Genomic DNA, 22,014 nt, shown 5'->3' on the forward strand with positions numbered 1-22,014 from the left:
TAAGAACTTAAAAAATAAACAATTCGAATGGTACGGGTTTCATACGAAATTTGCTTGAAGTGAAGGTGGTCGTACGGAATTTGCAAAACCCTAAAATGTAATGTTCGTAAAGTACTTAAAGAAAACTTGTAATTAATTGATAAACAAACGAATTTTGAATTTATAATGTCACCAGTAATCACCGCAAGAACAAGTTCCATCCTTGAACCGATGGAAGCGATTTGCATCTCTCAAAACAATCTCTCTCTGATAAACCTTTGATATGTATTTCACTGCATTATGGCAATCTCCACAAACTCTCAGGTTTTTTATCACCCGAATGGCGGCCGACGGAGGAGTGCTTATGAGTCCATACGCTATTGCTAGCTTCTCACTGTGGTAGTACAGAGACCGCTCTTTCTCCTCTTCTTCCACATCCACCAGTGCAAACTCCGTATCCGGGACGTACCCTTCTTCCCCGATTCGCTTTATCATCTCCTCCACCTTGTCGTGTATGACATCTGCTTGTGGATGGGATTTATCGTCTACCACAAACAAATGTACCTTGTTCTTCACGTCTATCCAGCTGAAACCGGGTTCTTTCTTTACATTCTGTTTCTGCATCATTGCTCTGGCATCATTTACGACATTCCATTGGTTGGCAGCCGCATAGATGTTGGATAAAAGCACGTAGGCGGAGGAGTCAGATGGCTCCATGGCCAGGAGCTGTGCTGCAACTCGTTTTCCAGTTTCGGTGTCCCCTTTAACTCTACAAGCACCTAGAAGGGCTCTATACATTGAGGCAGAAGCTTCAAAGGGCATTGATGCTATCAGCTTTTCTGCCTCTTGGACTCGACCTGCACGGCCAAGGGCATCAACTAGGCAAGAGTAGTGTTCAATCTCAGGTTCAACACCGTAATCTTTCTGCATTGTAGAAAAATACTCATAAGCTTCGGAAACTAAACCAGAATGGCTGCAAGCAGAAAGGACTCCAATGAAAGTAACTCTATCAGGCTCGATGTTCTTCATTTTCATGACTCTGAAAAGGCTTAGTGCTTCTTCAGCATTTCCGTGCTGAGCTAAACCGACCAACATGGCATTCCACAGGGCGACGTTCCTAACATCCATCCTCCTGAATAAACGATAAGCATCTTCTATGTTGCCACACTTGGCATACATGTCAACAAGTGATGTCGCGACAAAAGGGTCCGAGGAAAAATCCAACTTTATAGCATCAGCGTGTATCTGTTTTCCCTGTTCTAATGCTGTCAAACATGAGCTGGCTTTGACAAGGGTGGCAAAGGTATATTCATCAGGCTCCACTCGTGACTGCCTCATCTGATGGTATATAGAAAGAGAGAGCACTTCATCTCCATTTTCTACACATCCTGAGATCATAGTTGTCCATGCAACACCATCGGGTGCAGGGATGTAATTGAAAACTGTGTGTGCACTTCCCATGTCTCCACATTTGATATACATATCTAGAATTCCGCTGTTAACACATAAATCCAAAACAAACCCTGTTTTTATGGCATGAGCATGAATTTGCTTTCCCGGTCCCAAAGCTACCAGGCTACTAGCAGCCTTACCCGCAGTTGTTAAAGATATCTCATCCGGCCTGTGTCCACCTTCGTGCATCATCCTCATAAGGTCCAATGCCTTGTGACAGTCATTACTCATTATGTATCCGAACATCATTGCATTCCAAGACGCCAGATTGAATTTAAGTTTGTTTCCAAGGAGGACCTCTGCATCCTCCATGTTTCCACTTCTAGAATAAACATCAATAAGAGCCGTCGAAACAAAACTGTCAGCAACAATGCCGGATTTTGTAGCATGAACATGAATCTGTTTGCTGGCTGACAACCCTTCTTCAAGCGAGGAGCAAGCCCTTAAAACACTTGCAACAGTAAATTGATCAGGTCTCAAACCATCATGTAATAAGCCCATAAACAAGTTTACCGCTTCCTCTCCTAAACCACTTTGTGCACAACATGATATCATCGAGTTCCAGGAAATTAGGTCCACTTCTTTCATGCGATTGAACACTTTTCTTGAAGAATAAACAGAACCAGCCTTTGAATACATGTTGATAAGGCTATTTGCAACAGAAACAACAGAATCAAAATGTGATTTCAAAGCAATGCCATGAATCTGTTTCCCCAAGTCCAAGTCATTTACACCTGCAACCGCAGACAGAATAACAACTAATGTTACACTGTCAAGCTCTACTTTTGATCTTACAATATCTATAAAACATTCTACAGCAGCCCAATTTTCACCAGCTTTAACATACTCGGACAATGTCTTGTTCCACGAATATATGTCCAAAGATTCCGACTTAGTATCATACAAAAACAATTTCATTGCATATGCTTGAACCTGCTCCATGTGCCTCTTGCCTTCAAAATAATCAATTCTGTCAATCCCACTGAGAACAGAGCGCACACTAACATCATCAGGACGGAATCCACTTCGATGAAAAGCAGAGAAGAAAGAAAGTCCTTCCTCAAGACCCATTTCCACATATGCCTTAAGCATTGTATTCCACAACACCACATCCCTTTCCATCATCCCATCAAACAACACACGGGCAGCCTTAATTCGTCCGAGTTTAGAATATATATTCACAAGAGCACCAGAAACAAACTCATCCCACTCCAATCCAATCTTAACAGCATACCCATGAACCGCCTCCGAAGCCCAAACATGCCCTGAGAGCAAACACAGCTTCAAAACCGGCGCCAAAGTGAGCCGACTGGTAAAAACAACAGATTCACGAAGACGCCGGAAAAGGCCAAGACCCACTTGAACATTGTCAGCATCAGAGCCCGCAGCCTGCGCATAGGCCGCTAGAATGGAGTTCCATGAGACAAGGTCTCGGCCGGGCATTTTATCGAACACGCGGCGTGCGGTTGACAGACACCGGCATTTGGAATACATGGTGATGAGGTTGTTGGTCAAGAAATGACCCGGGTCGTCGCCGGAGGTTATAATCAGCGCGTGAACGCGCTTCCCGAGCGGCAAGTCTGCGGCGGCAATGGCAGCGCGGAGGACGGAGAACCATTGAGAGGAGGAAGAAGAAGACGGGGAGATGGGAGAGGAGTGAGAGAGGGGAGTGGAAAGAGAAGAGAAGGCGAAGAGAGAGAAGAGAGATAGTGGGTGTGGAGAATTGGTGAGGAGGGAAATGGATTTGGGACGGAGGTGGGGTTGCAATTGCATTATCGTTACTTGGTTGCATTGTCTGGTTTTCCCTCCGAAACTCAAGATTCTGGTATTTGTACTTCGGAAGACATAACTCAGAGGTGTCTAAAGTATTTATTTCACGAACATATGCACAAATAAAAAGGGAAGGGAAAATAAGACAAACATATCCCATCACCTACTTAGAGATTTCGAAATCAAGTGCAAGAGGAGCAAGCGCATATCTCATGACCAACCGGACTAACTCATTTGCATACAAGTTACAAACTCTGACTGTTAGATTCATTTTATTGTCTTAATTTAAATTTAAAGGGAATGGAAAATAAGACAAAAGAGTGAGAATAGCAGCACTCAAAATAAAACTCAAACACTCACCAACAATAAAGAAGCACTAAGGTTATCTCCAACCGAAGGCTGCCTAGATGATTAGTTTTAGCCCTCTAACACTCTAAGAAATTAATATTTTAATTAACAGTATCGGGTCATATTTGTCTCCGTCTCCAACCAAGAGCCAAAGGGCCATAGAGCTCGTTTTAGCCCTGTCACAAAAAACCGTCTCCAACTGAGGGTCATAGGGCCAAACATAATTTATTATTTAAAAACTACAACTTAAATTCAAATTCAACGGCTAAGTGACGTCACATGGAGTATGCGTTTAAGTTTTATGTTGTATAATGTTGTTTCATGTTACTTAATTTAATTTAATGTTGTATAATGGCTTAGGAAGTTATAGGAAAAAAAATAGAATTTAAAAAATATATGAAACATAATTTAGAAAAAAAATATAAAACAAATTTTGTAAAATAGAAGTTATAGGAAAAAAATTGTGTAAAAAATAAAATAAAATAAAAAACTGTAAAAAAAAAATTCAAAAATAACGGTTAGCTGACAAGAATGCTAGAATTTCTGGCCTAGCCTAGGGCTGGCTGGATTGGGCCAATCGGTTGGCCCTTTGGCCCTTTCAGATTTCGTGGGGCCCACAAGCTATATGGCCTAACCCTAGGTTGAAAACAGTTTTCGGACTATTTTCGACCTTTTGACCCTCTGAACCCTTCGGTTGGTGATGGCCTAAACCATAATTTGCATACGACTTATTGTCGATTTACTTGCTAGCATCAGTTAATTTCATTGGAGGTATGGTTGTGTCACAACTTAAAACTTTAGAGCTTGGTTGTTTTGTTGTTTTTTTTTTTTTTGATACATCAATATTTTCACACTAAAAAAAAAGAAATTTGGTTAAGCCACTCAATAGACAGCCTAATTTGGTGTCGATTTCGCCATCCACGAGATTCGAATATAAGACATTTCACTTCCAAGTGAAAAGGAATAAAAAATGCCTTAGAAAGGATGTGAAGATTTCGCTTGTCAAGAGGTACATAGCTGACGAAGCCGGTCGAACTCCGGTAAGCCGGGAAAGGAACCGGAAAAGGGAAATTAAAAAACCGCTCCAGATCGATGGGGAAACATGTAGTTTCATTCAGAATGGCACAGGGTATAACTGGCAAGGTGAATTGTTCTATCATGTAATTCAATTCTATCAGTTACATCTGAGGATCAAAAAGGAATTTAACAAAGAAATAAAATTTTAAGATACAAAAAAGGCAAAAGATTTAGGATCATTTTGGCTACAGAAAACGTAATCCCTCGATCAACTACTCCAACTTTTTTTTTTTTCTTTTCGTTTTGTCGGAATTTTTCCCTCTAAATTTCCGATCCTTCTCTTTGTTGTTTTGTTTTTTTCGTTTTTCAGACTTGGACTAAACTTGTTTTCTTCCCATGTACAGATACAAGAATCGCTATGACGACTACGGCTTCACGGACTGTGCTGTGCTAAAAAACTATACCTCACACGTCATCTTCGTGGCTCAGTATAACAGAATTCGGAGCAGCCCTGGCTGTGGTTCAGTGTAGTCAATGCCTTCTTCTTCGAGTAGGTATCGCTGTACAGCTATTGGGAGCCTTGCCGGTGTGCGAGAGCCCCTGGTGTGGTGGCCAGTTCCCACACATATATAAACCAGAATACCAGGCTCTCCTGCTCTGGCAGCGTTCCTCAACACGCTCAGCTCGTGCTTCAGGACATGAAGGGCTTCACTTACATGCAGCCCGTGCAGGTCTATCATCCTCTCTTGTGACCTCCCATTGCCCTGCATCTCTGGAGAAACTGGGTTCCTGTGTTTTCAGAAAACGGTACGCAAGAAGAAAAAAAAAAAAAAAAAAAAAAGACAACCAATTAACTTACCAAAAAACAAGAAATAAACATGAAAACTAAGGTCGTTGACGTTGAATGAGGAAATTGGTCAACAGGGTTAACTCCGTTATCAACTCATGCTCAGTATGAGTAAGTAGCACTCTACTCGTCGAGACCCTTGTTCAAGTTGTCTCATACAAACACAGAACATCGATGCTAAGAACCATTCTCAGATCAAAATAACTCCAAATTCAGGAGGTGGTAAAATGTCAAACACGATATTCATATAAAAGGTCGTACCCAGTGCACAAGGCTCCCGCTTTACGCAGGGTCTGGGAGAGGTGAATGTCGGCTAGCCTTACCCCCATTTATGGGAGAGGTAAAATGTCAAACACGATATTCATATATTCCCTAAAATTTCAATCTTATCCAAACGACAAAATTAATACTCAGGGCATCCTCTGCCCAGAGGAACCACAAACAGTGGGGGATAACAAACCTCTGACGATATATAGACTCTTGAGCTTTTTCATGAGCTTCCTTCATATGCATGTTGTGCAGCTGTCCTTTAACGCTCAGCTCCTTTGCTAGAGCCTTGTTTCCAACAAGGTATGCTTGCCGTGCCTGTTTATTAATAGGAACAATCAGGGTAAATTTGGTTTCACAGCAACTTTATGTGAAAAATTAGTAGCAGGGATTGGAGTGAACCCACAAATCTTATGTGGCTCAACATTCAACATGCATAGTAGAAAGGAAAAACATGAAACTGCAGTGCCATGCCGGCATGACAGTATCACGTAGGAAAAACACTCCTACAAATACCTATCGGTTATATACACATTTGTTTCAAACCCATGGAAGGTGCACACCCCCCATGTGCTGCTGTGGTTTGTTTCTTGGCCACATATTTTGATTTTCAATGTTGACATCGAACTTAGCCAAACAGCATTGCTGGTCAACTCAAATCACAATAGAAAATTAAATCTACCAAGATGTCCATATGCCGCACCAACACAATTTTTAACCAATTTAAGGCTTCACTGTTAACGTAAAGTAAGAAGGATGTGGCAGAAAGGGACTCGCGTTTACAGAAACAGACCATTTAAGAACATCGAGTACAAACCTGCTCAAAGTATGCATTACGTAGGCGTGCATGGTCCCGAGCTTCATCCCGCAGATCAGAATACATATTTGCTGTCACCTCAACAATGTTAAAAACATATAGATCGGGAGGGATGTCCATAACTAAATAGACATAAACAGAAGTAATTTGGTTGACCAAGGGACATTACCAACTGCATCTCCAGTTTCAAGCCAAACAGGCGCAGTCCGAGGTGAACCACGATTCTGTGACCTGTCGCTGTACATGCCTCTTCCATGTCCAGTACTGTAAGTGCTATTCAAAAGCTGGGAACGTCTGCTTGAGCCAATAGCAGCATCAGCAGAACCGTTTCTCTCATACTTCCATCCAGAATCCTGGGTCGCCAATTTCCTGACAGCTGAAGCAAAATCTATTGCACCTCTAGTAGGAATTGATGAGCTAGACTTGAACAAAAGCATGTTGTCCTTGTCAGAAGATCGATAAGGATTGCCGCTTTGGAAATCATCATCTCCGGCATATTTTGAATGACCATGCTGACCATCTGTTGGTGTAAGTGCAGGGAAGTCCATTGAGCTAAGATCGGGAACTGACAAGGTCTTTGAGTTCAGATTCTCATTAAAACCACCATCAACTTGAAGCTACAATTCAAAACAAAAATATCGCATCAAACACTTCAACTCACACACAATGAAAAGGATATATAGTATATACAGAATTAGCATGAACAGTTTCATAAACATGTTTTCTTAGACTGGATTTTTTGAAAAACACAATATTTAACTTTAAAGAGAACTATTAATTGACAACAATCCAATGTAACAGAAGGCATGCAAGCTGCATTGATTCGAGGCCGAAAACTTATTCTTCAATTCGACTAACAGACACAAGCATACCTCCAACTGAGTTAACATCTCAACAGTCAGGTTCAAGTCACAACCATTGGCAAAGTAAACTTCAGCAAGGCTCTGAGCAGAAAAGCCGGGGAACTGTGAAGCCAAAAACTCAGCAGGGTTAATATCCGCACCTTCCACGATTGCATGCTCACCCAACATATCATTCATGAACCCGTGTCTAGACATGCCATCATACGGATACTCCTCCTGACCATTGCTGACAAACTGATTGCTGTTCAGAATCTGCTTATCCCAAGGCTTAGGTGACATATGAAGGAAACTGGCCGATGAAAGATCCTCCCCCCCAAAGGGAGGTGCAGAAGCTCTCAACTTTTCAGAAAAGCTATTGCCATTAATATGTGACTCGTTTAATAAGTATCCACTGCCCGTAGAGGCAGGAAACCGTGTTGCTTCAACATCTTCGTGTAAGGACAAACCCGCTAAAGAGAGGTTCCCAAGGCCTTGCGACTCATCTTCTCCCATGACCTTAAAGTCAGGGGTAATATCATCAGGGAGCTGGTGGCGCCAATATTGGTGCGCCTCATCATCGGAATTATTTGATGTGGAAGATTCTGTTCGATCTAGTACTGCTTTTCCAAATGTTCCAGAAGAAGAAAACTTTGTTGTGGCCTGAGCTGCGCTGGTGCTTCCAGATGACGGGGATCTGAGGGAAAAGGGAACAAACTCTGCTGCATTGGGATTCAATGCAGTTGCCTTGTTTGCAGTGCTTAGTTTGGTGTCGTTGGTAAAGGATCCTTTCTTGGACAAGCTCATTATTTACGGAAATGGAAATAACTAGAAGTCTACAACAGCTTTGAATAAAAAATCAACTTGATTTACATTAAGCTTCAACCAAACCCTGCAAAACCGTCCATCAAGTGTTATAATTAGTCCATTGACCCCAAACTTCCCCTTCCTGAAAACCAACTCGCAATTCAGCGAGTCCGTCACACTCTGCGAAAAGTTAAGCTATAAAGCAATCGAGAATAATATCAAAACAGGAAGAGAAAATCTACTTCTTTTAAGAATTAAATCATACATATATCACCATTTTCAAATATACAACAAACCTAAATTATTGTTCAGAAAAACATGCTTAAACCCCTAAATTCAATTTGATTAAAAAATCAAACAAAAAAGTTCAATTTTCAGAGCCACAGTATAACACAAAAAATAAAATCTCAGACATTAATTGTATCCAAAGCTCAATTAATTAAGACCTGATTTGGACACTACTACCATTTTCCACTGCAAAATCTAGACAAAAATCAAGATTTAAAAATAAACAATAAATCATGACTACTTAATTACTCAAGCAACCAAATCCCTAATGACTCAAGCAACCAAATTCAATAGATCTCAACAAATTCAACGCCATTAAATATAAAAATAAAATAATAATTAGAGAAACGAAAACAATAAAGCTGCAAAATTGAACAGAAGAAGCTCAAGATCCGATTGAATGAAGTAGCAAGAGTATACCTTTTCGTACCAAATCGAAGGGATCCATCGGCTAAAGATTACACCAACTAAAAAAAAGAGGAGAGAGAAAGTTCGAGAGAGAGAGAGAGAGAGAATCGAAGATTTGGGGGTTTTGTACGGAGAGCTTGGAGAGCTGTGTCTCCTGTATTATCTTCAAGCTTTCAAGGCTACCTCTCTCTCTCTCTCTAGTTTCTCTCTCCTCTCTGTGTTTTTGTTTGAAACCCTCTGTGGGCTAGAAAGATAGAAGAGGAAAAGAAAAGGGCTAATTAGAAATATCACCACTTCCACCACCACAGAAACTTGGAAAGGACAACCCAAACCCTTCGCCACTCGATTTGACCTCTCTCTCTCCACTTCCTCTCTCTATCTCTGTCCAAATTGTACGCATTATTGCTTTTATTTTAATATTTATTTGACGTAATTGGGATTCGGAGGAGGGGATGAGCACAACTTTTTTAGCTCTGTATTTTAGTATTTTTTTTTTCTTTATTGTTAGTGTCAATTTTGAAAAATGGTTAGGACTTTTTTTTCAAGAGACTTGGCAATTCGCGTTTGGTTGTTGGGTTCGTGTTGACACGATACATGAGATTAACCCGACAAAATTATTTTTTTTATGAAAAATTGACTAGTTGGTGGTTTAGGAGTGCATTGTGAAATAAATATTGAAATTCGTTCCTAAACACTGAGTCACATTTTGATGATTAACCTGATTGATTATAAACTATGTTGTTTATTTCAGATCCAACACTCCACGATTTTAACACGTTACATGATAAAGAAATGATGAAACTAAGTTCTATTTTAGCGTGTTATATTTGAGTTGACCCAAAACTAGTTGATGCGATTATGATTTGAGCATAATTATAGTCAACTGAAACCCATTTATTTTTGTCATTTTCTAGTCGAGTTAGGAGGCGTTTGTTTGCCCTCACTAAGTATGACTGAACTAGACTGGACTAAAAGTTAGTGCAATATTGTGTTTGTTGATCACAAGGACTAATATTAGTGGGATTAGGTGGGACTCATCCCGGCTAGAGAGCTCGCTATAGAGTCTTAGCTAGACCCTCCAAAATGAAGTGGACTGCTAAGACCTTCACTTTTCGTGTCGTCTGCTTCATCTGCTCGCATCGTGTCCTCTTCTTGCTCCATGACCTTGCCGTCAAATCCTCACAATCCTTCCCCGCACGAATATTCCTCTCTCTCCCTTGCTCTATCTTTGCACTAACAACCCCACCCACCACCTAAATTCCAAAATTCGATTACCACCCACCGATGGGTCTGCTCGATCCGAGGGTGAAATTGTTGTTGGCGCCACCCACTCCTCTTCTGAAGGTTATCTCCCGTTCTCTATCAAAGTCTCAACGATGGCTACCACCGCCGCATCACCGACTCGGCTGTCTCAAAAGGAGGCTAACATTCAGATGATGTTGGCCGTTGAGGCCATCTAGGCACCAAAAATTGATAAAAAGATGCAAGAATTGTATGCATCAGATCTCCTCCCTAATTTTTCTTAGATTTACTTATTTTTTTGGTAAATATAATATGAAATTTCATATTTTTGAAAATGTTTTGTTTAGTGTGATGGTGTTTAAAATGGTGGGTTCTTTCTAATTTAAGATGAAATGGTCAATTGCATCGTTCGATATACTGGGTTTGCATACACACACACACATATATATTTGGCTGAGTTTGTATAAATGTGTATATTTTTGCTTGATCTGGTATACAACTTTAGCATTATTTGTTCTTGTTGGTACATTTTATATCCTTATTCGCAAAATCCACTTTGATTATTTTTGTGTGAATTTAATTTATTTTGGGAAAATTTTTTATGGTTGCTTTGTTGTGGATGGGTTTTCATAATCATGTTTTTTAGTCTAACACTACACCAAACGCTTCACTAAGCTAGTCCAGTTTAATCTAGTCTAAGTCAATCCAGCTTAATCCCTGCAGCTAGTCAAGTCCGAGACAGTCCGGTGTAACAAACACACCCTTATAGTGTTGAGTACTAAATAGTCATCTCTAGAGTACAGCTTCTAACTTTTTATTATCAAAATATCAATTATTAATTCTCTAAGTACTTGAATTTAAATTCATGTTGGCAAATCTTATTTTATGCTTTAATATATAATTTTATTTGTTGGAATGGTCTTTAAACTAAATAATCAAAGAACTAAATAAAAAGTAATTAATGTCAGCTGGTTAGTTTTTTATTTTATGATAATTGGTGTATTTGGATTTTGACAAGTACATCAAGATACAAAATGTTACATCCCACATCTTCTAGTGGAGTGGATCTTGTAAGCCTCATATTTACATTCTCATCTCTACATAGCACAAGGTCTTTTGGGAGCTCACTAGCTTCGGGTTCCATCAGAACTCCAAAGTTAAGCGAAATTGCGTGAGGGCAATCCTATGATGGGTGATAACAAAACCATGAGGGCATGGACATGGCCCAAAACGGACAATATCGTGCTACGGTGGAGTTGAGCTCGGAATGTGGTGGGGGCTCGAGTTAGGATGTGACAATTTGATATCATAGCTAATCCCTGACCAAATGTGTGCCGACGAGGACTTCGGCTCCCTAAGGGGGTGGATTGTTACATCTCACATCATCCAGGGAAGTGGATGTTGTAAGCTTTATATGTATATTCTCATATCTACCTAGCACGAGGCATTTTGGGAGCTCACTAGCTTCGGGTTTCATCGGAATTCCGAAGTTAAGCAAGATCGCCTGAGAGCAATCACATGATATGTGACCCACTGGGAAGTTCTCATGTAAGTTCCCAGAAACAAAACTGTGAGGACGTGGTCGGGGCCCAAAACAGATAATATCGTGCTACGGTAGAGGGGAACTAGAGTGTGGTGGGGGTTGGAGCCGGATGTGACACAAAACTAGCTAGTCAACAATTGAAATATGCTTTTTAATTATAATGTTTCGACGATAAGAGTTGAGTTAAAAAATACTAGCGGATAGATACGTTTATATTTAGGGTTTTATTAGAAACGATCTTTGAAATTGACCTCCCAAATTAAAATAGAATTTAAAATTGAAAATCGATGGACGAAATCCTTGAATACAGGTGCTGGAAGTTAATGTCATCCTTCCCAAGTATTTACCCCGAAACTAAGCAGTAACAAATTGACGAAACATATACGAAAGGCCCGAAACTGAACCCGAAATCCAAATCCACTGAGAAATTTAACGCGCCCCAAAACACGCAAAACTGATTCGGGAATTGGGAATCCAAAAATCAGGAATCCAAACCCGAGAAGTGTTCGGTTTCGGAGTCCAAATCCGAAAAGTGTTCTGTTTCGGCTCCGAAACAGTTCACGATAAATGCAGAGCCAATCAAGCCACTCTGCAAATTCTCACATTAAAATTTTCAAGTCTCTGAGATAATCTCGCCGTAACGTAAAAAATCGCGTAGGAAAATTTTCAAACTTTCAAATTTCGCATTGATTAATTACATAATTAAAACTTTAAAATTGTTTGATTGCTGCTTGTTCAAATTCCCAATTTTTTTTTTCTATCGAGAGCATTTGTTGTTATGGAGTCGGCGGAGGCGAAACGGATTTCGGAGCCGGACGAGGAGGAGGTGGAGGTGAAGTGCTACTGCTGCGGTTTGACGGAGGAGTGCACGCCGGCATACGTAGCGACGGTGAAGGAGAGGCACCAGGACCGGTGGATTTGCGGGCTCTGCGCTGAGGCGATCAAGGACGAGAACTCGAGGTCGTCGAGGAAGATCAGCACGGAGGAGGCGATGAAGCGGCACGTCAGCTTCTGCGAGGAGTTCCGGATGTCGAGTCCTCCGGCGAAGCCGACGGAATATCTTATATCCGCGATGAAGCAACTGTTGCGGCGGACTAAGGATTCGCAGAGGAGGGAGAGACTGGGTGGCTGCCGGCCGGGGATGGTGAGGTCAAAGAGCTGCTTTGCGACGGTGGGGAAGGCGCAGGGAGATTGATTGCCCGAGAAGCAAGATTAATGGAGTTTAGGAGTTGACTGAGAAACTAATAATGAGGATTAGTGATGAGATTAGTGGGATTGGTTCAACTGATACGGTAAGAATATTTTTTATTTTTTAGTTTTTGACTCGATTAATTAGATTTAAGTGGTTTTTGTTTTGATTAATGTTGTGGATTAGTTCTGATAATTGACAGACATTGAGATTGAGTAGGGACGGAGAGAGCAAGTTTTCCATTCGTATTCATTAATATTATCAAATCTACATGTACAACTTCTTTCTCCAAGTTCCTTTACATATATGTTATTTTCTTTTTTCACATTTTATAATTAGAGTATGTGCGTAAGTGCTTTTAAAATGATTGAAATAGTTTTTGATGTAAATGTTTGTGGAACAAAATTCTTAGTAAAAATACAAATGAACCCTAAAAAAGCACTTAAAATGTTTTTGGAAACAAAAAAAACATTTTATTTACAAACGTCTTTAATCATTTTAAAAACACTTTGTTTGTTTTTGGTAATTAAACTAGAATCACAAGATACAAGAGAGTGCATTGGAGTGTAAGTTCTGTGGCCAAGCAAAGTAAGTATTTTGGTCGGTTTTGTTACATGGTGATTTGAGGCTCTTGAGTCGATGGTTTGTATACAATTATGTACTTATTTCTCGTGTTTTCATTCAATTACTTTTTTATATCCAATGTTTGATTATAGGGATGAGTTATTCATATATATTTTTTTTACTTCTCATTCACCCTATTAATTTATGATCGTTGAATCGAAAGAGGTAAAAAATGTTAAACGATATAAATTAACAATGAATGTATAAGAAATAAAAATAAATGTATCGATAACATGTCCCTTGATTATAATAAGTCATGTGATGATAACGATATACGAACTGATGGTCATTGGGTACGAGTTAAGCATGGTCATCTGATGCCGGGTGGATTGGTGGTTGTACTCATGTAGGCTTGGAGCATTATTTTCCATAATAATATACAATTTTAAGACTAAAATAAATCCTAATGACACTCTTAGCGGGCCCCCAACCTTGATTTGTTGGAAGAAATCATCATTGAAATGGAAGGATAAACGATGGAGTGCTGTCCTTGTCTACGGCTTTGCTTAAGGTATTGTTTTTCATGATGGAAGATTTGGATAGTGGATATTCCTTGAAAATAATTGCATCGAACCAACCAAACTCGCATGTGCAAATCATAAAATCCTACCACACAATCGTATTGATTCTCCTCTAAAAAAACGAATTTAAATGATATTATTATAGTTAGTTCATTATAAAATTTAACTCGCATAAGATGCATAAGTATAATTGTTTTCTCTTGTCTATTATGACACGTTTATGCACCTGTAATCAGAATCAATTTACGGAATAGATTTTGATTACGGAATATATCTTTGTTTAAGTAATCTTAGAGAATCAAAATACATGTGGGATCCACACGCATTAAGGAATCCAACTCCTAATTTTGGAGGAATTGGACTCCCTACATGAGGGAGGTATTTCAATTCCTTGACACTTGAGGAATTTGGAATGAATTTCTCCTACCAATTATGTCCTCACTTGTTTCTGATTATCCCAACATTGCCCTTCATTTAACTCTCATTATGCCATCTTTTAATAAATAAATAAAACCTATTTACATATTTTTATTATATAAATTTAATTAATTAGTATGAAAATAATTTATTTATGTAAGGGCAATACAGTAATCAACCTAGTTTTCATTCCTATAGAAGTGAATTAGTAAACAAATTATATGGACTCAACATCATTTCTACTTCGATTCCAGATAGTTTTAGTAAACAACTCAAATAAGAATCTGATTCTGATTCTACCTTATTTTAATTCCTGATCAATTTAATTTGATTACGGATTAGTAAACTGGCATTTAGAGAGAGAGAGAGAGAGAGAGAGAGAGAGAGAGAGAGAGGATGAAATGAAACTACTTTGGGCCTTTGTTGGGGGTGTTCCGTAAAGTGTACTGTCTGCAGTACAGTCTTTAGCATCTTCGACCCTCGTACAGTCTTTTAGCATCTTCGACCCTCGTACTGCAATTTGGGTGTTTTTGCTTAGGGGAGAGAGAGAGAGAGAGAGAGAGAGAGAGAGAGAGAGAGAGGATGAAATGAAACTACTTTGGGCCCTTGTTTGGGGTGTTCCGTAAAGTGTACCGTCTGCAGTACAGTCTTTAAGCATCTTCGACCCTCGTACTGCAATTTGGGTTTTTTGCTTAGGACAAAATTGCCATCAAGCCCAAATCCATATCATAATTAATTAACTAATTCCAACCAAAATATTGCAATAAATGAAAAATGAAAAAACAAACAACAACCGGTCAAAATCATTCTCGCTGGGGGTTCGTTTTTAACCCATGTTTAGCGGGGCCCCACTGTTACAATGTATCGAGACACTAATCATGCGCAAAATAAAATAACGGACTCCAGATACCCACAGAGATAAAACCGTAAATAATAACAACTCCGAGGGTACATCCAACGCACGTTGGTACCAAACAATATAGTTGTACTACGCACCAAACGGATCGAAATTTCCATCCAATAATTTTTGTTTTTGTAAATTTCTTACCCATACGCCTCTCGCAAGTTTTCTTCTCCAAAATCCCCTTAAAATTCTGCTGCTCCTACTTTCTCTCTCTTAACTCTCTCGCTTTCTCTCTCTAGAAATCGCAGAAGATGATGCACATGACCTTCTACTGGAGCCGGCAGGTCACGCTCCTCTTTGACTCGTGGAAAACCAACACGTGGACGAGCTACTCCCTCACGCTGCTCGCCTGCCTCATCGTCCCGGCCTTCTACCAGTACCTCGAGAATCTGCGGGTGCGGATCAAGCGCGCAGCCTCCTCGTCTTCCCCGAAATCGGAGTCCGACTCGCCGATCCGGACCCCGCTGCTCGCCGCCAAGCTCGGCGGTGCCGGAGGAAGGTTCTCGGCGTGGCGGCTGGCGGAGAGCGTGCTTTTCGGAGTCAACTCGGCGATCGGGTACATGATTATGCTGGCGATCATGTCGTTTAACGGCGGAGTGTTCGTGGCCATCGTTGTGGGGCTGGCGATTGGTTACTTGGCGTTTCGGAGTGGGGACGATGACGTGGTGGGTGCGGTGGTGGAGACTGATAATCCGTGTGCGTGTGCTTAGAAAATTTTTGGGTGGATTTGGATTTTTTTAGATACGATTCGAAGGGATTAGCCATGTGTCTCTATCGACATGTAATTGTCTGATCTTGTATGATTGTGGTTGTTTGTAATTTATGCGTTGCTTTGTATTTAATGGTAAGTCGGCAGATCTGCTTTCATTTTGTTCATCTTTTTCTTTTCAAATTTGAATTTTCAGATCGGCTGTGCTGATGATGTTGGTGGCGACGCCGTCGTTCGGCGGGGCTGTGGTTTTGGCGCCGGCGGGTTTTGATCAGTTTTTCCGGGTTTTAGCGGGGGATGAAGACGTCGCGCTTAATTGTTGTTTTCGGCCTTCTGTTGTCGTTTCTGTTGTCGTTTGGTAATAGTGGGCCTGAAGCCCAAACAGAAACTAAGTCGTTAATAACACACGCAACCGGGGTTTATAGTACGTTTTCCGGAGAGATTTTTCGAAGTACCCAGTATTCAAACAGACACTCCACGTGTCACAATACAAGCAAATACTCCATGTGTTATAATACAAGCCAAGAAAGGATATGCCTTTTCATGTCCGTCCATATGTCATAATACAAGCGAAGGCTCAAGGTCAATCTTGAGCCTTCCTTGGATCAAGACTTCTCTCTACATAAGCGATACTCCACGTGTCAATAAGCGAAACTCCATGTGTCACAATACATGCAAATACACAAGCCAAGAAAGTTTGGGAACAACATTATGAAATTCCTAATAAGCGATCAAATCAGGACTTCTCTCTACACATAAAATGTACAAACTTGACAAAGCCACCTTTGCATAATCACAACTTCTACACCAAACCATCTCTAACCAACCCGTCTACCACAACAATTTCAATCAGTCTCAGTATGGAACAAGTAGAATTTGAAGATGTTAGTCACATCGGAATTACCGTGGAGAGGAGGAGCGCAATCGACTCTCTGCACTGATGTACTTCGCTCTGTTCGTTCCTCTTCCGTTCATCCATCCTCGGTTAAGTTAATGGGATAATGTCGAAAAAATGGGCGAGTCAAAATATGTCCAACTGGCTAGTGCTCATCTTCATTTGTCAGCGCCACTAGTTCACTCTCTTGCTGTTGGTTCCTAAACTTTGAACTGTTGGGGAACCATCTTTTAAGCCTGTCTGGCCAGAACCTAATGGTTTACAAACACAACCATTCACTTAAGTAAGAATAATGCATCCTAAACCCGATATCTAAAGCTCAACAATAGTGATCGCAATAAAATCCGATCTTAAGTATTGAGAGATTGATATTGGAAAAAAACACAAAGCAACTGTGGCTTACAAATCCAATCTTTCATATATTGCCCGTCGCACTGAGGAGTTCAAGCCATAGGCTATGGAGTTGAACAGGCCCTGTAACAAGTATAAAAGTAATAAATTTTCATCAGGATAATAAAAAAACTAATAAACTAGAACCCATTTAGATACGAACAATGTTCTTCGAAACATGAATTGACCATTGTACCAAAAAAAAAGAAACTAACTTGCCGTAGAAAATTAGTAAGTTACCATGAGTGCAGCTGTCCCAACATCAAGAACTGAGAGCCAAAATATTTTATGACTTGGTTCAATAAAGTCATGAATGCGGTTGATTGTGCTAAAAGCCCATGATCCTATCAGGATGAGCGGATAGTACCCCCACCGGTTCAAAGCCTGTTGAAAGCAATGGAATACAATTAAGATGAACAGTTGAAGGTACTCTTTTTTAAAGAGAAACTATTGAATGTACAGTTAAACAATCTAACGTACATGAAACATGAGACCGCTAAAACATCATAAATATAAAACTTCCACATTTCTGTGCCTATATATACGAACTCAGTCTGAGTCTGACCCCAGGAAACCAGTTGCAGCACAAAATACCTTCATTTCTGCTCTAGAATCTGATTGGTAAGTCCGATCTGACATGCCAGCTGCCATCTATAATTTCCAAACCAGAATAATGATCTCAACAAGTGTAAAAGTGAGTGGAAATTATTTGTTCGAAAAAAATAAATGCAAGCGAGAATACATACACGTCTCGCATTCTTCAGCATGCTTATCACTTGAAAATATGTAAAACCATTGTAAAGAATTGCACCCCAAAGTGGCATATAAAATGTTACAAGGTGAAGCGCCTGTAAAAATGGGTGGAAAAATTAGAGCACAGAGAAGAAAACTTAATTACATCACGAAGCTATAGTCAGAACTCCAAATGAGCGGATTGTGTAATAATGACTTGAGGTAGTTCTAAATTCTAATACAAATGATGCTTAGATTTGTAAAGATAAAACTTGTTTAGAATCTACAACACATATATCAAGAATTAATGAAATACAGCTATCAAAATTTAGAACTATGACATATTAAAACATTGATAAATCTTCATGATCAACTTAGTCTCCGTGTAGAGATTGCTGTTCATGCAGTTACACCATGAGTAGGGCATAGATTTTACTCCATTAACAATTTTACATTTTTAATCTAAAGTTATGGTATCTTGCCAACAAATCGATAAATACAGCATCGATGACAGCAGCTTCCACATTCCAAATTTTCTCCTAGACATCATAAAAAAATCTTCAATTCCCCTCTATTTTTCATAAAGCACGGTGCACTACAAAATAAGCACACGACCAACTTTTTTACAAAAGAATTCTAGAAATTCCAATGGCCTAGGAAACTAAAACATTTCAACTAATAGGTACTATGTCCTTACCTTTCCAGTACGCCCTGATTGTGACCAACACCATGTACCTAGGTGGCTATGGTTATTCCCAATAGAGCGCACAACTGTCACAACTAATGAAGTCCCTGTGAAGAGGAGAAAAAGAAGCAAATGAATTCTAATGAGCCTCACAAATTATACATAACGAAAACCAAATTTATCATATAGAAAATAACTCCTTTTTCTAAAACCATTATTCTATCTCTCATCGGAGGAACAGAAGAAGAAGCTAACTTTACATCACTAAAAGTAAAAAGAGAGATCTTTTGGCAACAGGTAAAAAGGTCATACCCCAAACATACAAATGAAACATTGCCTCCATATCTTCAACATCAGTTTTGTGTCTAACAACTGTGCGGTGGAGTGTAAAAGCGATCGTGGTAGTCCATAAGAAAGACGCTACATAGAAGAAATGAGTACTGTAGCCGTGCAAGTAACAGAAAAATCCTCTGGATGGATCCCTGCGCACGAAAGCAACTTACTTTATAATCGCTTAGAACCCGAATCAGATAAAATTGTGGCATTATCCAAATGCACTTGTCTGGGAGGGAAAAGTGAGCTTACCCAACCATGCTGAAGAAGCTACAAAGCATATCCTGCATTCCAAAATAACAATAGCAATAAAATTTCCAACCTTTTTTTTTACTCCCATTTTCTTCAAAATTTAAGTTAAACACTGAAGAACAACAAAGCCCTAAACCCTAATTTATCTTGAATCCTTCAAGCTCAAGTCATCAAGGTAAATCCACTATACAAAGCCAAGAGCTTCAAAATTTTCTAGCGCTTTTCAACTAAAAATTAAATCCAAAATTTTGTAGATTTTTGTTCAATTTCCGAGTTTTTACAAGTTTGCAGAAATAGAACCCACCCCGCCACCGGAAATCGAGCAATTAGATCTAACGACGCAATCAATTCTTATCATTTTTCAGCAAAGTTAAGAGAGAGAGAGAGAGAGAGAGAGAGGACGCACGGAGAGCGCGAGGTAGAAGACGAGCTTGAAGGAGAACTTGCGGAGCTCTTTGAAGAGGACGTAGCAGAGGACGATGAACCCCGACCCGACGAACGATAGGCTCGCCGCTCCGGCGTTAACTGCCGTCAAGACTTCGCGATCGTACGCCGTCAGACCTCCGGCGACTTGCCCCGTCTCCCCCATTTGATCGCGCCAATAGAGTCTCAAATACTCGTCCTCAGAGAAACTTCAAAACGCTCCGTACTGTGTTTTGGTCGCTTCTTGGGTCTGCTGCATTAATTCCGCGTGACAGACGAAGGAAATGACTTGTTTTTTACGTGTTTAATTACAAATTTAGACCCGTAATGATTTGTATCCAACATGATTCCCGTTGGCAAATCTGTCAATTTGAATTGTATTCTGTTCATGTTTGAGGCCCATTAAATTGTTTTTATAACGACTAAAAGTATTATATTAAAATAAAAATATTTTATAATATTGTTTGATAGAAAAAGTTATAGGCAGACAACATTTAACAAAAACGTGGTCCAATCCAACTAAAAAGCTCATGCATAATTATTTTTAATAATTTTGTTTGAATTGATTTTAGAAAGACTAAAACACTTTCTAATTGCGTTTCCAAAAAACTAAAAGCACTTACAAATTATAGAATTGCTTCTGGAAAAATTACTTTTCCATGAAAAACATCTATTAGATGCTTGTTAGGGAATCACTTGAAAGTTTAATAAACATTTTAACGAGTTTTTTTTCTTAAATATTTATAGAAAAAATATTTATGAGCAGAAGTATTTCTTATAATAAAATATATTCAAACGAACCCGAGATTTCACCATTTTAGACCTCTGAAAGGGAATATATACACTCAAACTTTGTTTGTCATCTCAACTGGTCGTTAACCAATTCTTCAATTTAGTTCTCAAAAGTATATTCCTGCCTTCTGAAGGAAACCCAAGATAATTTCTAACTAATGTTATAGTAAATACTAAAAAATATTGAAGTTAGGGTCCCACTTGGAGATGGACCGTTTTCAAGCAAGGAATTGTTTGGGGCAGTTGTTAAAATTCCTGATTAGGTTTCTGTCTATTCTCAATCAAGTGTTTTATTTCCTTAATCCAACCAGATGGATCATTAATTTAATTATAGTTTGTGAAAAAAAAAAATAGCATTTTTTTTTATAGCAAACCACAAACTAAAGTTTGACACATGTGCATAAATTTTTCAACGAGTTGACTTCATTGCGTATTTATGATAGTTTATTATTTGGAACGTGTCGTGTCAGTCGTGTTCGTGTCGTTTTCGTGTAACACCTGTTATCTTAACGGGTCGTGTCGTGTCACACCCGTTATGACCCGTTACGAAAAATTTTTTTTTTCTTAAATTTGCACATACCACACATTGTCACATCAATATTACTTCAAAACATTAAAACACATTTGTCGTTTAAGTACTACATCTACACTCGAAAATAAGAGCCTCATAAAAAATATATCTATACACTACTAATCTATTACAAATATTATGTGCAAGGATATGCAAAATGAAAGCGTTTTTGTTTTCAATGTTGTGAAGCCTTTCTCAAAAGTTTAAACATTACCAATGGAACTCAAAGCTTAATGAAAGTGACCCACTAGTGTGTTTATTCGTACTTTCATTAAGTATAACATAAGATTTTGTGATATCCACTTGTGTAAATATTTTAAATTGAAGATCGAATTCATTCATTGTATTCATATAGGGTCAAGGAGTGTAGTTGTAAAAAATCATCAAAATCGGAGTTAAAATAGCCGTTAAATTGTGATTTTTCGTTTATAACCGTCGAAAAGTTTTATCCCATTACTTAATCTTTAAATGTTTGTTTTTTGCAATTTTTGGCGTATGCGATCTCGAAGCATATACAAACAAGTATGACGGTTAGATCATTGAAAATAGTTTCGTAGAATGCGTATCTCATAAAAAAAATAGATCCACTAACACTAAAGAGTTTATTCTTACTTTCATTAAGTATAACATAAGATTTTGTGGTATCCACTAATGTAAATATTTTAAATTGAAGATCGAATTCATTCATTGTATTCATATAGGGTCAAGGAGTGTAGCTGTAAAAAATCATCAAAATCGGAGTTAAAATAACCGTTAAATCGTGATTTTTCGTTTATAACCGTCGAAAAGTTTTGTCTCATTACTTGATATTTGAATGTTTGTGTGAACACGGAAAATTCCTGAAACGAAAGAGACAAGAAACGACGCGCACAAACAAATATTATGTATTTGAAGATTTTGGGTTACAATCTCTCTCTAATTTGATCCTCTGATTCGATCTCCGTAAGGTGTGT

The 22,014-nt window shown here is 39.1% G+C and overlaps 4 protein-coding genes and 1 long non-coding RNA gene across 6 annotated transcripts; 3 read left to right on the forward strand and 2 right to left on the reverse strand.

Annotated features, from left to right (window-relative positions):
- Window positions 1-112: 112 nt before the first annotated feature.
- On the reverse strand, window positions 113-9,100 carry LOC103455759 (pentatricopeptide repeat-containing protein At4g33170-like). Its single transcript, XM_070814531.1, has 7 exons — window positions 8,852-9,100; window positions 7,370-8,228; window positions 6,667-7,114; window positions 6,498-6,568; window positions 5,874-5,998; window positions 5,055-5,355; window positions 113-3,291 (listed from the first exon to the last, which is right to left on the reverse strand). Exons 2-7 carry the CDS (start codon window positions 8,141-8,143, stop codon window positions 169-171), a joined length of 4,842 nt encoding a protein of 1,613 aa, XP_070670632.1. The 5' UTR covers window positions 8,144-8,228; window positions 8,852-9,100; the 3' UTR covers window positions 113-168.
- An 800-nt stretch (window positions 9,101-9,900) lies between these two features.
- On the forward strand, window positions 9,901-13,140 carry LOC103455756 (uncharacterized). The gene has a single exon (XM_008395344.4). It carries the CDS (start codon window positions 12,403-12,405, stop codon window positions 12,817-12,819), a length of 417 nt encoding a protein of 138 aa, XP_008393566.1. The 5' UTR covers window positions 9,901-12,402; the 3' UTR covers window positions 12,820-13,140.
- A 1,952-nt stretch (window positions 13,141-15,092) lies between these two features.
- LOC103455755 (copper transporter 5.1) lies at window positions 15,093-16,155 on the forward strand. The gene has a single exon (XM_008395343.4). It carries the CDS (start codon window positions 15,531-15,533, stop codon window positions 15,987-15,989), a length of 459 nt encoding a protein of 152 aa, XP_008393565.1. The 5' UTR covers window positions 15,093-15,530; the 3' UTR covers window positions 15,990-16,155.
- A 529-nt stretch (window positions 16,156-16,684) lies between these two features.
- On the reverse strand, window positions 16,685-19,988 carry LOC103455754 (G-protein coupled receptor 1-like). Of its 2 annotated transcripts, NM_001293831.1 has the most exons (9): window positions 19,682-19,864; window positions 19,276-19,307; window positions 19,003-19,172; window positions 18,703-18,797; window positions 18,020-18,121; window positions 17,868-17,924; window positions 17,514-17,657; window positions 17,287-17,357; window positions 17,029-17,134 (listed from the first exon to the last, which is right to left on the reverse strand). In NM_001293831.1, the coding sequence occupies exons 1-9, from the start codon at window positions 19,862-19,864 to the stop codon at window positions 17,029-17,031; spliced, it is 960 nt and encodes a 319-aa protein (NP_001280760.1). The 2 variants fall into 2 exon arrangements, with proteins under 2 accessions (XP_070668718.1, NP_001280760.1); XM_070812617.1 differs by lacking the exons at window positions 17,868-17,924; window positions 18,020-18,121 and having other exon boundaries at window positions 16,685-17,134; window positions 19,682-19,988.
- On the forward strand, window positions 19,226-19,861 carry LOC139192322 (uncharacterized). Its single transcript, XR_011576392.1, has 2 exons — window positions 19,226-19,450; window positions 19,641-19,861. It is a non-coding gene; the product is annotated as an uncharacterized lncRNA (long non-coding RNA).
- Window positions 19,989-22,014: the final 2,026 nt, after the last annotated feature.

Source organism: Malus domestica, chromosome 15, assembly GCF_042453785.1.
Source record: "Malus domestica chromosome 15, GDT2T_hap1".
NCBI lineage: Eukaryota > Viridiplantae > Streptophyta > Magnoliopsida > Rosales > Rosaceae > Malus > Malus domestica.

Coding starts and splice junctions, on each gene's coding strand:
- LOC103455756 (XM_008395344.4), top strand. CDS start 12,403: ATGGAGTCGGCGGAGGCGAAACGGATTTCGGAGCCGGACGAGGAGGAG.
- LOC103455755 (XM_008395343.4), top strand. CDS start 15,531: ATGATGCACATGACCTTCTACTGGAGCCGGCAGGTCACGCTCCTCTTT.
- LOC103455759 (XM_070814531.1), bottom strand. CDS start 8,143: ATGAGCTTGTCCAAGAAAGGATCCTTTACCAACGACACCAAACTAAGC. Junction 5,356..5,873: donor GAGTCTATATATCGTCAGAG/GTTTGTTATCCC, acceptor CTGAAAACACAG/GAACCCAGTTTCTCCAGAGA. Junction 3,292..5,054: donor TGCTCCGAATTCTGTTATAC/TGAGCCACGAAG, acceptor TAAATACTTTAG/ACACCTCTGAGTTATGTCTT.
- LOC103455754 (NM_001293831.1), bottom strand. CDS start 19,864: ATGGGGGAGACGGGGCAAGTCGCCGGAGGTCTGACGGCGTACGATCGC. Junction 19,308..19,681: donor TCTTCTACCTCGCGCTCTCC/GTGCGTCCTCTC, acceptor TTTGGAATGCAG/GATATGCTTTGTAGCTTCTT. Junction 18,798..19,002: donor GTTTCATTTGTATGTTTGGG/GTATGACCTTTT, acceptor TCCTCTTCACAG/GGACTTCATTAGTTGTGACA.